Source organism: Ascidia mentula, chromosome 9 (genome assembly GCF_947561715.1).
Source record: "Ascidia mentula chromosome 9, kaAscMent1.1, whole genome shotgun sequence".
In the NCBI taxonomy this organism is placed as follows: domain Eukaryota; kingdom Metazoa; phylum Chordata; class Ascidiacea; order Phlebobranchia; family Ascidiidae; genus Ascidia; species Ascidia mentula.
The window spans coordinates 15,147,336-15,164,705 of NC_138574.1; the positions used below are offsets into that span (position 1 = coordinate 15,147,336).

Here is a 17,370-nt window from a genome sequence, read left to right on the forward strand (position 1 = left end):
CGGTGAAGAAATTTCGCAAAAGTTCGACTTTTGAGCTTCTTCAATTTCGTTCGCAGCTCAGAAAACTTTAGAGTGAAAATACACTGATATGACGTCATTGATGACGAACACGGCATCTCGGTGTCAGTCAGGTGGTCATCGAAAAACGTGTGTGGCTATTCATAGACGTGATGTTATTTCAAAGCAACGTGACTCTATTTGACGCAATTTTCTCATCGGAACTCTGACAGACCCATACTTTTGCTTGTCACGCTATGGATGAAACCTGTCATTGCCCCCGAGAACAAGCAGACTGTCTTTATAACCAGGGTTATATATGCCTCTATTCATGGTGGTCGGATGAAACCTTGACATCACTAAGCCGTGGAGAAAATTATGATATACGTTGCTTGTGTGCGAACTGAGGGCGACGCAATATGCTTGTGTGCGAACTGAAGGCGACGCAATATGCTTGTATGTGAACTGAGGCCGACGCAATATACCGGGGCGCATAATTTACAGGGTCAATATTTTGTACAAGTTTTCCCTGGATCAACTGACCAACACTGTAACGTTTGCTGCAACATCGGTCGTGTTTGTGCAATTTAAATCTTATTTTGATAAAAATTGAAGCAATCCCATAATTTAACAAACTAAAATCCATTGCTTGAATCTTAAAATTTATATCTTCATGCCACTGGAATATTTAAGCGGTCATGAACGCCATGAATTATTCAACTGGAATTTCAACAATAAAGTCAGTTGTGACTGATTGATTGGTTGGCGATCACGTGTGTACAAATAACGTCAGGTTGATTGAGGATTCCCGCGGTTCGAACTTGCGTGTGGCATCTGCGTGTCACGTGATAAGGGCGGGACTTTTGAGTTGATTGACATGTTTGGATCAGTGATCCTGTCAAATCATAAAGATGATTGAAATTGGAATTTCCAACAAGTTCACTAAGTTGGTGGGATCCTAAATAAACGAAGACTGGATGATACGTGACGGGAGCAACGTACGTGTTGTGTTCCAACCTACAGCTATTGGGATCAACCGGACACGACATTTGTCATCTGAAAGAGTATTTCCTTTTTAAATTTTTGTTAAAAAAACACATTTGGAAGCTTTCAAAGCAAATCTGTTTCAACCACGACAAATTTTTGAATTTGTTTCAACCTGTTGTTATTATATCTGCCCCATTATTACTTTTTTTTTTATTCCCCTAACACTTGACCATGTGTAACCTTGAGCAACACGCGCAAGGTCATCGGGGTTTACGCGTTCTTGAAGATTTCCACGAAGCCGTGAAACTCGCGTGGATTGACAGAGAGAGAGCGACGAGCAACAAACAAATTCCCACAACTCGTACAAACAACTCGCTTTAATCGGATGATGGCGGTGATCTGACACGACAGCTCTGTTTTCCGTTGATCGACGATTCCGGCCGAATATCGAGCGCTCATCCGCCGCCCACCGCGTTTTAAGCAAGGTTTGACAGATTTGTCACCTGGAGGTCGTCAATCGTCGCCCGCTCATTGGACACCAGGATTGTCTTTATTACCTCACATAGATTGTTGTCATGGTAACCTCAATTCAGACATCATCCCTTCTGGTCAGCCATAATGCGATTATAGAAGGTTTTTCTTCCACACGCAAATGTTGACACAATTTAATTCTTGTCGAAAACACGCTCCTCAAGATCCTTCCATCCACCGTAGACACTTTGTGCTTCAAGGTTGCTTTAACATCTCCTGCAAATGGTTTAAATCCTGAAGGTTATTGTGATTAAATTTGTTTTCCCTGACTTCCTTGGAATATTACTGAGTATAAATTGTCCCTCCCTGCGCATGCAGAGGAGCTGATGTATATTCCTTGAGGTTTGATGGACGAGGTTGGCTTTCGACATAAGCGGGTAATTTTCCAGTGATGGTTTCGTTCTTCTCAGAGGTCGTTCCCTGCTATTGTTATGTCACATGACACCGATGAAGCGAAACCAACATCGGAAAATTTATTGCGGGGTTTTTTGTTTGCTGGGTTGAGGTGTAAGTGGATTTTTGTCAACACGAAATATCCAACAATTTAGTTTCACGATTAAAGTGAGCTTTTCAACTTGATTACTGAAGTGCTGGCTATACTGACTCTGCCAGTCATAAAGTTAACTCTAAGTATCGGTATGATTATATTTCTATGTAAAACTTTCACGATCTGTGACGTCACTCAGGTCAGCTCCTTATAATAACGGAGTTCCACCAACCGCGTCATTCAAACTGATGATGGCAGAAGTTCTTGCCGAAACGTTTTTTCACACATGTCAAAGTTAGTAGCAGTTTGGGCCGGTCTTTTTAATTTTAAACTTTCATTATTTTAAACAAACGTGACTTGGAAAAGTTGCGGTTTTGGTAAAACCCCTTCAAACTTTCCTCACTTCTGTGAAACACGCGCGTGATTTTTCATCTTTCAAATTTTATTCGAGTTTTGGGTGCGATCTCGACAAGATGAAGATTGACAGCAAATAACGTCACAATGCACAGGTCTGAGAATAAAACGGATATTTGAAAAAAAAGGCGACGCGGGCGAATATTGTGTGGACAAACAAACGAGAAGGTGCGTGAACAATGGAAACGCGCGAACTCTGCTCGGTTTGACAGAGAAGTGCGAACCTCGGGGGAATCGATTTTAATGGATGAGTCCGAGCAATATCGAAGGTGGTGAAAGAGGCGTCGGGACTTGTCAACAACAAGTTCGAACCACAATCTGGAACTCTCAGCGCTTGTGTCGTAACAATCAACCACCGCGGCGTCACGATTGTCGACGCGATTTCCGCATTCGGCCCCAAACCCACTCAAACAACCGCGACCCCATAAAACCGCCCACATAAGGATCGTTCATGGGTACGAGAAGCCAGCAGCAGCCGCACCAAGTCGTTGTCCATACAATGCGAAGGGTGAGCAGTAAGGCCCGGCACCTGCTGCTATCGGGATCGGCGGTACACCGGAGAGTTGACCCAACATATTTGAGCTCTTGTACGGGTGATATCTGCCTACTGGGCTGTGACTCCTGGATAGGAAATTACTGGCAGGGTTGGTCGCACTCGGTGAAACGGCGGCCAATGCAGCGGCGTGTTGTGATAGGTAAGCTGCGTACGGGTTGGATGCCAGTTTGTCGAGTCCGTTCAATAAATAACTGTTCGTGGCGCTGGCGACGCTGGTTGAGGGCAGGGCGTGCGTCCTGAGGTGGTTTGAAAGTTCTTCGGCTGTTGCGAACCTCTTCCCGCAGCTCCCAGACCCAACATTGACCCAATTACAAACATGAGGCATCGGGTCGAGTCCGTTCCTCGCCGCTGCCGCCATCACCATCTGAGCGTAGTAAGTACTCGCTGCTGCCGGGTTCGCGAACGGGTAGAATGGGAGCTGACTCGACTTCAAACCCTCATAACACGAATTCCCGGGTACATGGGGTCCTTGGCAACCCATGCAAAACGGATCGTACAGGGACAGCATCGAGATCGCTTGTGGAGGTGACGATGGACTGCTTCCGTGTGCTGTGTGACGCGTTGTGTCGGTGATTGAGGTTGTAGTGAGGGGGCAACCGCATGAGCTGCTGAACGCTCGGTTGGGTGACGCAGTGGGAGAGGATTTCTGTCTCAAAGCTCCGTTGGATTCCCCGAGGTTGTGTTTTGCGGATGTGTCGTCATAAGATGTTGTGTGACGTCGTTTAACTTCCGGTGCAGTCGCGCGTTTGTGTTCGGCGCGCGACGCCTTGTCGTTCTTGATCCCGGCGATTAAGGAAGATTCGACAGATTTAATCGAATCCGGGCAAGATTTAATCGAATCCGGAGACGCGCGCGATTTGGGGGGAGATGAGGCCCCAATTCTTGCAGGGGATTTTTCCCTCTTCGTTGGAGCTCTGGGGTTGATTGGGGACACAGAGCCACGACGGGGTGAGTTACCACCCATGGGTGGGGTCCTGGATGCTGGGGTTGTAGGTGGTTTATGGAGGGTGACGATACTGGGGGACCGTTTCCTCTCCGGGTAAATTTTGCTGCTGGACGATGTTTTCGACGTGTCTTTGCCGATCGCACTGCAGGTTTGAGCCAACAAAGCTAGGGGGCTGTTCTTGGCGTCAAGCTGTAATGAAAACAACATATGTTTAGACTTAAGTACTTAATCCCTGTTCTGTAATCAGCGTTTTGTCTAACACTTATACAACTAGGGGATAAACAGTTTTTTTTCGCATGTTGACAATTAAATTTTTACCATTAAATTGAAAAAAAAAATAGTTTAATAAATTACTTTGACCAATTATCGGCATGCGCCAATTACTCGGGAGGTAATGATTTAGTCGTGAAGCTGACGTAGCAACAAAAATAAGATTACAACATAGGAATGTTTGGCACACAAGCTTGCTATGTTAATCTCTTGACAAGACGTCAGGGCGTTTATTAAAACCCCATTCATGTTAAACTGCGGTAGCTGTCGGCTAATTAGTTAATCCAATTAAACCGATTCGAGCTTAAAGCGTGGTCAGGTTGCCGCGGATGTGAGGTTATTAACCTATATCAGGAGGCAGGAAGTCTTTGTGGACGGTTTATTGCATGAATTAACCTGAAACCAAATGCGGACAATCCATTTTACGACACATTTTATCCCAAAAACCTCCTGTTAACGACGGGTTTCAAAAATGGCCGCCGCTTGTACATCAGTGTACGAACCACGTCCATTAAGAGGTCACAGTTTAAATAATGAGCCGACAGCTGCATTGAAATGGCCAAATAATTGCCCCCTTTTCATGGTGGAATTTGTGACCAAACGAGAATCCGTTCTTTGCTTACATCAAACGGAGTGAAACCCAATAAAGAGAAATGGGCGTAACTGCGTTGAAAGGATTCAATAAAGCGAAGCGTATAAAAAGCACGGCTAGCAGGTGTAAAGGAAATTTACATTCCGTCGCTTGGAAAGATCAAAGAGCGTCGCCGATTGATTGACGCTTTATTGCGAGTGCGACTAGGCGATAAAACCAGGCTAGTGGTCGTAAATTTTCGACCTCTTGATGACGAATCCGGCGACCAATCTTTATCCGCGGTGATATCGTCGCGCGCATTACGTAAAACAAATAAGATGGTGCCAAATATCTTTGACAAATCGACGCCGGTTGCCCGTGACACAATAAGATCACCCCTATGGTTCGAGAGATCAAAGACCCATTGTGAGGTAACAATGGACGATCGCGACAACACTGACTGCTTATCAAATTCACTCGACGAAACGCGTCGTGGATGAACGCTTTCTGTCAGCGCGGGAGCTTCGAGAAAGCGGTTATTGCGTTCTGCTGATGTGAACGCGAATCTATCGTTGATTGACGTTTGTAATGAAGGAAACTTCAAAGTGCTGACATGGTAAGTGGAGCATCTATGCCAAACGTAAGCTATCCATCCCCCCACAAGACCCCCATCAATCGCGTCAAATCTACCGAGTCTTGGAACGTTTCACCCCCTCGAACTTCTCGCGTCCGGCGCGGTAATTATCTCCACACTCCGTAAAAGATAACTCATGCATGTCTGTGCCCACCCAACCTTGTAATGACGTCATTGTCCTGTTGGAATAACTTCGGGATTAATAAAAGGGCCGGGGTGTTTTGCAGTAGCAGAGTTTCCCTTTAATAGGTGAGGAAATGAGAGAGCCTTGTGTTGTGACGTTGCGGACAATGGGGTGACGATTGATTGCTTGGGAGGGTGCTGGGTTGTGAGGAAGGGGTGGATTACTGTGCTGACTGATCGGCCTTCAAATGCTAGCACGATCCCAAAATATTTGAAAGCAAAGGGCAGAGACCCACCAAGAAGTCTGCGTTTTGTCACAATTTAATCCCGATTCTATTCTCGTGGCTCAAACTCCACAGTGCGCTGCCAACTTACCCCGAGCTTTGTTGATCAATTCAACATTATTCAGGCACTGACTTAATTCTGTATTACGGATTTTGTTAAGCTTGACATATTGCTTGTAAATATCGCGATGGCCTGAGGAAAGCGCCCGACCGGCTCCTGGCAGTGATAATTAATGGGAAATGCTCCAAGCGAACGTGGGCTTTGGGAAGCAAGTCATCCGGAATAGAGCAGACATTGCTCCTGGAGCCGGAAGAGAGAAAGGGATGCTAACGTGTGGAGGATGCTACAATCCAAAGATGATTGAACGCAACATATTAAGGACGCGTATGATCGACAACCTTTTTACCAATTAAATCGTTTCCATTGTTTGATGCGTTGCGCGCGTTCGCCATCGAAGCGTCGGCATTGTGCTGGAAGTTGTCGAATGCGCAACAACCGCGCGTCAAGCGAGTATCCGCGTCGCGAGCACATTCATAACCCCCCTCACTTCCGGCCCGCACTTAAAATAGTCCCATTTTAGTGTGATGGATTTCCTCATTCCGGACCTTGCAGTGGGGAACGTTCCGAACCCGAACCGCGCTTCGTTGTTCGATAATTTACAACCGCGCGCGCGACGCCGCGAGGCCCGGGACCCAATTTCGATCGCGGCGCAGGAGAGTATTGCCGGGTCAGGCTTCGGACAGGGGGGGTCAAAATTCGGTCAATCCCATTCGCACTGCAGCAAGCTTCGCGCGTTTCACAATTCCAGAATCGATTGTTATCGGTTCTACATTCATTGATTTGCCCTTCATCAAACTCTAATCCTATTTGGTGTCACTAAATTGTCAAAATGGCGGAGCTAAAATCTTGTGATGTCAACAATAAGATTCTGTTTAAATTTGAGCTTCTCATTTAAAAGTTGAACTAAGAATTCTTGCTGTTGAAACGCAACAAAGTCGCAGATAGTGGAACGGAATGAAGAATATACGACGTCGTGTTTTTGTGTCATCAACCCGTTAGCAGTTTTCATACCAGCATTAACGTTAGGTAATCCAGCATTTACTGGCTGAATTTTTGACAAAACTTGTAAAACTTAGCTTACCGTAGGTGGTCCAGGCGGAGGCTGGATGTATTCGTTGCGGAGAAATTGTTGCGTTCTTCCCGCCATTGTTTTACGCTTTTCCCGATGTCTTGTTGAGAAAGCAAAGCAAATATACCAGATTGCAGTTAAGGTTTTCACTTCAATATCTATGCAACTTCCTGAAACACAACGACATGTTATTGACGGCATGTACGCATGATCACGCGTTGACGACTGGACAAGCTGTCATGGGGGGGTTCAACGATCCCCCAGATTGTCGCTCAACCTCAAACGCTCGGTTAAACGGATCAAATTATGTCTGACACGGCGAAAATTTTGTCGACTCGCGATCTTTCGAGGGAAGCAAGCTAACCTTTTCCTGTTCGCAACTCGACATGACAGGAGCTGAGATCACTTCGCCTACGCCAGGAAATTCTTTACTGACATGTTGACGTTAAAACCGTGATGCTTGGAAGTTGATTCGCTGAAATTGCAAAACCCGTACCTTACGTTTGCAAGTTAAGCGGGGAAACTATTTATTCCCAGGTTTGTTAAATTATAGCGTTTTTTTTTCAGTATTTTAGCTTCGCGACGCAAATTAAATCAGTTTTTTACTTTCTGCTTGTTTTTACCCCAAGTCAATGCTGTTGTTTTAACTCCGGACAATGGCGCAAATATCTGAATCTAAACAATCTACATTAAAACTTGAACTAACTCATTTAACAACAACTGTATCTAAAATACGATCTGTGCGCTTTCTTACACTTGAAACACAATTCTGTTCCAAAAACCGGCGCAACATAACAACATAATCCCACCCCGAGTAACACGCGGCGAACAACGCGCGAACTTCGGTGTTCTGTTCTGATTGTGATAAGCGTCTAAAGACTGAATCGCCCTCTCGCTCCGCCGGGCGCCTTCTTCTCTTCGCGCTCAGTGGATGATTGAAAGGCAATTCATTTTTTCGGCTGTCCCTCAAACCTCCTGACAGCTCCTGCCTTTGTTCGAACATTACCATCGCTTTTTAGCGTCGCGCCTTGTTCGATTTTCTCTGTTAGGAGCGCGAAATACTTTGTGACACCTGACTGAGTAATTGGAAGCCTAAGTTATGAATGGAAGATGAGGAGGAAGGTTTCGTAATTCGATGCTGTTCATTCCAGACTTTGAAAACTGGCGACGTCGCCACATTCAAAGAAGCCGCATTTTTTGTCGCTCGGGAAATTCATTGTTGAAACCACGCGCGTTCCTCGCCTAAGCCTTAATTGTTCACCAACATTTGGCCGTTGTTTCGACCAACCTAAAACGTTTTGGCAGAAACATTTTGGAGGAATTCCAAACGGTTTATCACGAATTCGTGAAAAAGTGAATCACTTTAAAATTAAACCGGCATAATTTCACGTTTCTGTTTCAGTTTACGATCCCGCTAATATCACGAATTGATACCAAGAATTATATTTCAGAACCCAACCCTGACATGATCAAAAATATTCGCCATTAAAACAATCGAGCCATCGTGTTCCATGTCATTTTGACGCAATAATGGACGATCGACCAGCGCCTCGAGCGCTCGTAAACTTGGAGTGTTTTGACGCACCAAGGACTCAGCTGCGCCACTTAGCGGGCGGAAGCTGGACTCGGGAGTGGGGGGAGGGGGTGTGCAGGATTTTCAGCTGAAGAAAAGTCATCCGTCTTTCCCGTGTCAGGGGGACAAAGGCCCACAATGCGCCGTGGGGCAGATGAAAGAACCCCGCTCCGCTCCGCTTATCGCATTCTTAAAATAACAGGCGCTCTCCCCGTGCTAGGAGGGCCCAGATGATGATTGATTGACAAGTCGGCAGCTTTTCTCTCCGCTACTCCCTCGCCTTAAGTGCTCTCTGCCATCTTGTTGATCTTTTCAGCTTCGCTCGTCGACACCCTAGACAGTTTACACAGCAACAAACGCGTCGTGCGCTTCTAATCGAATCTTCGACAATTCATTTCGCGCGCGCCCGTTTCTCGTCTTGTCATCGACGCTGCGCGACCTCCCCCCTTCCGTGTCGACTTCTCATTATTCGTTGGCGTTCTTTTATTAAAGAGGAAATGAAAAGATCGCGCGACTCGAGGCACTTACTTCAAATATTCTCTACTCAGAGAAGTCACCTCCACCAACCGAGGGTGAAGCTGAAAGTTTTTTACACGTGACCTCATCGGGTGATATTCTGGAATCGCGTTCCAGGCAAACGGAAATGACGAAGTACTTCAAATAACGTTCTAATAACCCGAACATTCCACTATATTCGAAACACCATCAAGTCGTTTCCATGTGGCGCGATTTGCCGTGGTCGAATGTTTTACTGAAAGATTTAATGTTTTTCACATGAACGTGCGCGGGAGGGGATTGAAGTGGATTCTTGGGTCGCGTCAATCCACATCCGGTAATACAACAATATTTGTTTCGGGAAAATTCTCTTTTTATTCACGTCACGAAGGTTGGATTCGACTTTAGACAATGGAAAGCCCGACTCTATCACGTGACCGCGTTGAAGTGTTCTAGTACGTGACAATCGGCGTCGGGCGTCGCTTTCTTGCCATTCTCAATCACGAGGCTTCAACCCTACAGCGTGAAGTCCCACAAGAGAGTGCAGAGTCTGGTGCTTACACCGGATATTTTGTACGAGGGGCCGATGATTGACGGTTTGTGAAACCGGCTATGCTCGAAGTTGTCTTCTTCACAGCGGTCGCCGTCTGCTTTGCCTAACCCACACACACATTGGATCGCCCGCTTCGATTACATCCTGTAACTTAACACGAATTTTCCTGGCTGCTGTGTTCCTGAATATGAGGCTCGATGTAAAATGGAAACACCGCAAGGTTTCTCCACGATAGCAAACGGGGTTGCGAGGAAGGGAAGATCTTCCATATCTTGTTTGTCATCCTTTCTACCGGGGTATCACGTGTGCAGGATGGCGCATGTGATTGGTTGAGGGAAACATATGTTTCTCGCCTGCTTGTTCACCGCACCCAGGTTTTATTACGTAGTTATCAGTTACTTAAGTGCGCACTTTTGCCCACACTTTGATATAAGGGATAATATAGGTGTAAAATTCCTTGAATATTTCATTCTATTTTTGATAGATTCTCTTTGTACAGAATTATGTTTTGAACACTTTGGTGTTTGTCCAGCAACTCTTGGCAAACCAATGCCAGAATGTATTACTGCTGTGTAGGATAAACTGAGCCTACTTTACTGTTTCACTTTCTAGCGTGGCCCGCTTGTTTGTAAAACCAAATCCCCGTCCAGCCTTTCAGAAGAAACTGCAGCTTGGCAACGAGGAAGTGAATTGGGTAAAACTTACAGGAAGATTCCAATGACGTGTCAACACGAGGCCATTTTAAAGTTTCCTGCATAATTCATCACCGATGTCGCCTCGCAGTCTTGCACTGTGTCGTGATTACTAACTCGTTAAACTCGCGATCATAAATCAGGGCAGGCAGGGCTCGGTGCTGGAACGTTTGTTTTTTTAACGATTCCTAGCTCTTGTTTAATTAAAGAAAACATTCCTGGATGAAAATCTGTGTTTGAAAAAGTTAAGAATTAAAAAATAAATTCAGTCATTTTGCGTTGAATAAAGATACGAAAACATACAGGTCTCATTTCAATGATTGCTGGACTTAACCCCGCAATATGGACGTTTTACCATAACATGACATTAATATTGCAACCAATAATTGCTTGCCACGTCACCGAACAATTACTTTTGTTGTGTGGTTTACGAAAGATCGGTTGAATGTTTTGTGTTTTTCGTAAATCCGGAGATTACTCGGTAAGCTCTCTCATCGTAAATGTCCTGATTTCACTCCGATATAAACTTGCCACAAACCATCGTCCGTTTATAATCACAGCCGATGTAAACAACATAATATCGTCCGCTGCTTCGATTTGTTGCAGAGAATTTATCGTGAACTAACCTCGTGGTTTCTAGCGAGGAAACTTTAGGCGAAGAAATTTCGCTTCATTTCTCAGCTGTTGGGGAGAATCGGAGGCTGAACGTAGCCTTAAACAAACAATAGCGCGTTAAGCCTGTCAGCGCCTTGACAGCTCCGCCGAGCGTCCAATACTTATGACATGTTTTACAAACACAGCTCCACGCGCGTCTGATATTCTCGAGTGCGATCCTTTATGTGCTGAACGCGCGCGCATTAATCTCACGGCAGCCTGGAGACGAAATCCTTCTGCGTATGATTGACGGATTTTCAAAGCTTCTCGCGATTCTCGCGTCAGTTAATTCGATTCAACGAACAAACTACGGACGAAAAATCCGCGATTTATTTGTCGTCGCGTTCCATGGATAAGAAGTCGAACGTTCTAACAATCGCTCGTCGCGGTATCGCTCATTTTGTTGCTTCTTCTCCATTCCAACGTTGAAGCTTTAACCGTAGAAAAACACTTCTGCTTTGACGCGAAGTCACGTTCTGGAATTAATCACTATGGCGTCACAGAGAGAGGTCGTGCGTTACTTGCCCCCCTCCCCCCAAATTGTAAACATCCAGGATTGTTTGAGTAAAAAGTTTACGAAGCGAGAAAAATTCAACAAAGCGCGAAGGGTTTTATTTGTTATGGATGGAATGTTGTTGGATATTTCGAAAACGCTGACATGTTGAATGTGGCATGTGGCATGTGAGCACAGGTTAAGTCATCCCATGAATCCATTGCATTTAACTTTTCAGTACCTTTTTGTTTGAAATATGCGGAATTATTCAACAAAATTGTGAATCCCGCCTCCAATGAGTGGCGTTAATTGTTCTCCCGCCATTCGGGTGGAGGAAGCTGCACAAAATTTACCCCAAAATAAATAAGTTTGCCGCGGATTTGCTCCAAAATAAACGACCGCTCGTTGTCGGTAGGAATATTTGCTGCCAAATGCAGGTGTTCTATGTTTAGAATCGTAGGCGAAGATAAACAGTAACTCAGTCGTCTGTGTTTTCTTCAAGCCTAACATCCAGTGTTAATCCCCCGGTAAGAATTTTAGTCTGGAACAACTTGCCCGACTTCCCGAGAAACTCAGGTTTCTTCGAACATTCAGGGGTTAAGTTTGACCCAAACCAACAACGGTAATGAATCCTAGGCTACTAGAAGATCTTCTGCCTTACTTTAAGCAAAGATGCTCGCCTTAACCCGGGGTTAAGCCTGTAGGAGGCCCAGCAAGGTCCAGTTCATCCCAGCATGGTGAAGTTAATCAACGTCAGTTTGCTCCTTTGTCAACGTCACAAACACTTCTGTGAAAAGTTGTGACGACATAAATTGAATAAAATAAGTCGAATTTTGGTTGCCAGTTTCATTTGCTCAACTTGTGATGCCACATTTTGTTGAGAGTGCGAACTTAAATCGTTTTGTTTGGTTTCATCTTCAACCTTAACTAACTTTCCTCCGTGAAGTAAATTCTTCTAACTGGATTCTCGATATCCAAGGAAATGGTCTTCAGGCACAAATAAAGTGGATTTTATTCCACCCACGTTCCGCCTGTTCGACAACGAGGTTCCATCAACAGTCTGGACGTTTCGGTGGCGCAGACGCCACATATTTTCACATCGATTCACAAACATACCCCACCCAAGTGAGGGCGGAAAGGACCCTCATCGAAACGACGACAATCGACCCCCCGATTGTCCCGGTTTAATTCTCGAATGTGGGGTCGCGAAGGCCGGTATCGAGTTGTCGAATCCTTCCCGCCACACACACGAAAGGGGGGGAGGGTACGCGACGAATTGTTGTTTAGTCAACAACCCATGGTGAGAAAATGAATCCCGGACAGACAGTAGTTGGTGGAAACAGGGTTCGTTAAACTCACGACTCCACGACGCCACATCAAAGGCCACACGTTGAGAGGGTGGCGCGAATTTTCAATGGTTTCGGGTTGCCAGAAAGACGCGCGCGATTCTACGACGTTCGAGAATGGATCACCCCCATCACACATCGCGACCCGGTGATGGCGGTTTGAACGTTTCGACGCGTCCGGAAAATCAAAACACGTAAGTTGTTGGAGTTTGGAAGTGTGGGGGGTGGTTTGCCGGAAGGTGAAGCGGTCTTAAGGGGTCGGGATCTCGTCTCGCGCGCTTTTAACAATGGTCTGCGCGATAATAAATGGTGCTCCATTAACTACACGGGGTTACGGTTGCCATTCAAAACAAATCAGGACGCTTTGAAGTTGGCTGCGCTTCTTGCTCTGATGAGTTCCTTGTTTAGTGTAAAGTGATTCCTGGGCGTTCATACGCTCAGCATCTGTCAGCTCTCTCGTTCATTATGTTGGCAGGTTGACGCGCTGACTTCTCTGCTCTCTCACTCGTCAACACCACTTGATATAAAGCACCTGTTTTGAACGTTCCCCGCTCTACTGGAGTGTGTATACAGAACTACTGAGCCGGCGCTTGTTATTATTTCGCAATAACAGTGGTGTGGAATGACGTTAGAGGTGGAAGTTTTGATATTGATGTGGCACAATCATCAAATCAGGGTTGTTTACGTTAAAGCATTTGTTTATGTTAAGACGAGGAAATTAGCGCCAACATTTCATCAAAGGCGCCTTTCGTTTGCTTTATTTAATGAGGGCTAAATCTATCGAAAAACATAAGTTATCGGGTTATGGGACACAGCTTTCATGAGAAAACTAAAATGTCACTCAAATTTGCAGGGCGTTTGTGTTAAAATTTTGTTAAAAACACAAGAAAAGCGGAATTTGTCGCACGGCTCGGTGAATAAACCTGTTGGTATTCAGTTGTTGGTTCGGGTTTAACGAACCCTGCGAACCCCCAGCAAGCACAGGTGACACCTCGTGTTTATACCTGGGCTTATGGGGGGTTCGGGACGCGGCAGGGGGCGCTTACCACAACAATCGACTTCGCGCGACGCTCCATCGATTTTCTGTCGCGCTTGTCGCGTTTTGAATAATGCAGTCGATTGTTCATCGGCGCGATAACGCTTTTTGAAGCGATCGCCCTATTTTTTTGACAGGGATCAATTACGTTGTGATGTCATAATTGCGACGTTGTCAGGGCACCGGATTTAACGCTTTATTTCCATTGATTGATTGCGGAAATGGAAAAAAAAACGAATTAAAGTAAATGACAAGAGATTAACTAAAAACCGTTAGTGACAACCATTGATAAATGCACACAATAAATGTTGATTCATAATCCTGATAACAATTGTTGTAGTTTTGTAGCAAACTCGTCGGGTTCACGAGATATTCGGATTGTGACGTTTTTATTTGTTTTGTGACGTCAGATCAAATGAGGTCAAACCAGGGTTCAATTTCACACTAAATTTTTTAACAACCTCATATAATTTCCCCGTCGTGCAGTCGATTCGCCACACTCAGTTCAATATTCTGACTTGGTGGCGTTTTACAAGCTACCATCAGGCGAGTATTCCCAGATGGCGAGCCCACCAACCACAAGCAGTTAAGTGGCGAAAATCAAGATTTCACGGTGACTTAGTCGTCCTTTCTGTGCTTGTTTCCAATCCATCGGCGGCAGAATTTTATTTCCCTTTAATTGAGTTGAAGAAGCTGAGCAGACGTCGAATGATTTCTATGATTTCTATGATCGACTCCGGTGGTCGTTTCCTGGTGTTGACGGAGTCGCTCGAAGCGTTGCTGACATCTCGTTATCTTCACCTACAGATAAACCTCCCCTTTTACGCTTTGGTTTAAACCGGAGTTAAGTCGCACCAAGCTGAGGAAAAATGGCGTTACTTGATGTGACATCTGACAACTGTCAAAGAATCGACCTCGGCCGTTTGTGACCCGGGGTCATGAACCGACCAAAACACGGGTCACATCTAGTTTGATCCCGAGTGACCCCAGAAAGTGACCCGGCGTCCGGTGTGGATTTGTTATTATTACTTTTGACGAAACGTGAGGAATCGGATCGGATTTGTCGGTTTTCCCACAACCCTGGGATTAATCACAAGTCCTTGGAAATGTCGGTTGGAGGGATCTCGTTTCTATTCTGACTCATTATGTTGTTACATGGTTTGGGTTTGTAATGGATGGAGCTTGGATTTTCCATCAATACTTGTGTCAGAATTCCTCAGTACAAGAATTTTAACTGACAACATTCTCTCAATTTGTTCATGCTTGGTGTTATTGGACGATATTTATTCCAAAGGTTACCGTCCTGACGGACATTTTTGGTTGAGAAAAACGAATTTGTGAATCTATGAATGCATAAATAAGGTTTTAGTTTCAAAATCATCCCTCACTTCAAGCAAAAAAAACAATTGCTTTCATGTTCTTCTGTCGGTTTCTGCTGCTGACCAATTTACCATTGTTTACAAATCAGATCACCAAGCAACCGTTGTGATGTCACACGAGCGCGTCATGATCCGCGAATTCTTAGGCTCGTCTGTTGTTCTGAGGGAAGAGCTGGTCAAGAAATTCTGGAACTGGCGCGCGGCCTCGTTAATCCAATCGCCCGAAGGGGGGAGGGGCATCGTGATTGTGATGGAACAAAGAAAACGCGCGCGATCGTTCTTGATCTTGTGGGGAGAAAAATGTTGGATGTCTTGCTAGGAGCAGAGGTCAGGGGGTAACTGTCAAGCACTGGTATCTAAATCTTCATTATTTTTCATCACCCGTGGACGCAAATCCGCGGGACGCAAGTGATCCGTTCCCCGTCAACTTTGCTGGACAAGCCCGGTCTTTCCCCGCTTAATGCTTGGAAATAGGATTAACTTGACATCAAAGCGTCCACCCGCTTATTAGGGTCACTCCTCTCTGACTGGGATGGACAGTAATCGGACAAAGTCTGCGAACAAAGCGACTGTGGAACGAAATCCCTCAGGGAAACCGGTTCCAGTGTTCCCAGCTTTAAATAGATTGAGATCAGAGTCCGCCCACAGATTTCTTCCAATCTTTCCAACATAATTACTGATGATTTGTTTCACGTGGATGAAATGGCAGATGATATAAAATATATTGTTGAAACATTTGTGGGCATTTCGTAATTCACAAACAAGGTTTCATGAACTAACTATAGACTATTTATACATCAGATAAACGTGGAATGGACACTTTCGGGTCCACGGTTTGTTGAACAAACAAACGTTCTTGTTTTGTACTTAAAAAATATCACGTTTTAACGCAAATACTTTGAATCCGGCTGTTTCCGTCAAACTCTGTGAGTTGTTTTTAGACTATTTGAATGACGTCGGAGCGAAGGGCGTTCATCTCACTTTAAAGTCATAATATTTTTACAAACGTTGGTAACGCCCCCACTTCACATAATGTGGGGAGTTGAACCAGGGGTTGTGTTGGTGCAAAGACGGGAGGTTGATTCGCAGTTTGACGTTCTATAATGTCCAGATGTCGTTTGGTTTATCGGAGAAAATACAGCTGTAAAAACGGACAAAAATATCACATGTATTTGTCGTAGTGTTCACCCGTGTGCTGGCGATAGTTTAGCTTTGAATAAAAATTCCAGGTTTGAAAACGTTTTGAGAAAATCACATTCAACTGCTATGCGTTTCCATATTTCTCTTATTGAAGAATTTATGGAGTCCCGGGGTTTTGTGGAAATGTCCGTTCTAATCCCCATAAAACATAACCCTGTCACAGAGCGGGTGATCGAACGTCGCGATTCGACGCGCGTTCGGGGACAAACGCGTCATAAACCTTCCTATTGTCATAAAACATAGACATCACACTTGAAACGCCCGTCAAAACATGACGTCACGCACATCGTCACGGTTGAGCGACGCCACTGACAGATGGAGTTTAGTGGGGAGGTGACCCGGGTGGTGGGGGGGTCGCGACCCTTCATCGGGGATTCTATTTGTCACAATCGCTTGAAGCGACGCCGCGACGAAACAGTCTCTTTGTCGCGCTATTAAGTCGCCGACGGTTCGTTTGTTGTCGTTCGCGCGGCGTTCGATTACAAATCAAGCTGTCACGCACGTCACAATAGGGGCATCGCGCGTTTGGACGGGCCGAGAGAGAGGGGGGGTCGGACTACATGTGCGGTCCTCAAGACTGCAAAGTGACATTCGCGCTTTTCGCATTCCAGAATAACGCCAGTTTCCGGTGATTGAACAATCGAGTACATCCGCTTTTAATTGTTACGTATAATGAATTGTGTTCGACAACTTTGTTCGAAAAGTTTGTTTTCAGCGAAACGCCCGAGCCAACTTTGGTTGAAAAGGTTGGAGAAGTTTAAATCTATTCTGAGCCAAGATTGAAGCAACTTTCTGACAAATTGAGACGAACGGAGATCGCCAGAAACGATAAGTTTGCTCAGTGAGGGTTTGTATCGGGTTCAGACACGACTGGAATTATTATTATTGTTTTCTTCATAGAATATTCCGATTAAAATTGTATGTGATAAATGGTGTGCTGTGTTCGAAAGTAATCTACATTCGATTATCACACCTTGTATGACATCACAATGGTGCGAGACTTGTTACTTAGTAAAGTG

General features: G+C 45.1%; 1 protein-coding gene across 1 annotated transcript; it reads right to left on the minus strand.

The window, feature by feature from the left end:
* Positions 1-2,436: 2,436 nt before the first annotated feature.
* On the minus strand, positions 2,437-7,096 carry LOC145913453 (uncharacterized). The gene is made up of 2 exons (XM_083001105.1): positions 6,943-7,096; positions 2,437-4,107 (listed from the first exon to the last, which is right to left on the minus strand). Exons 1-2 carry the CDS (start codon positions 7,006-7,008, stop codon positions 2,866-2,868), a joined length of 1,308 nt encoding a protein of 435 aa, XP_082857231.1. The 5' UTR covers positions 7,009-7,096; the 3' UTR covers positions 2,437-2,865.
* Positions 7,097-17,370: the final 10,274 nt, after the last annotated feature.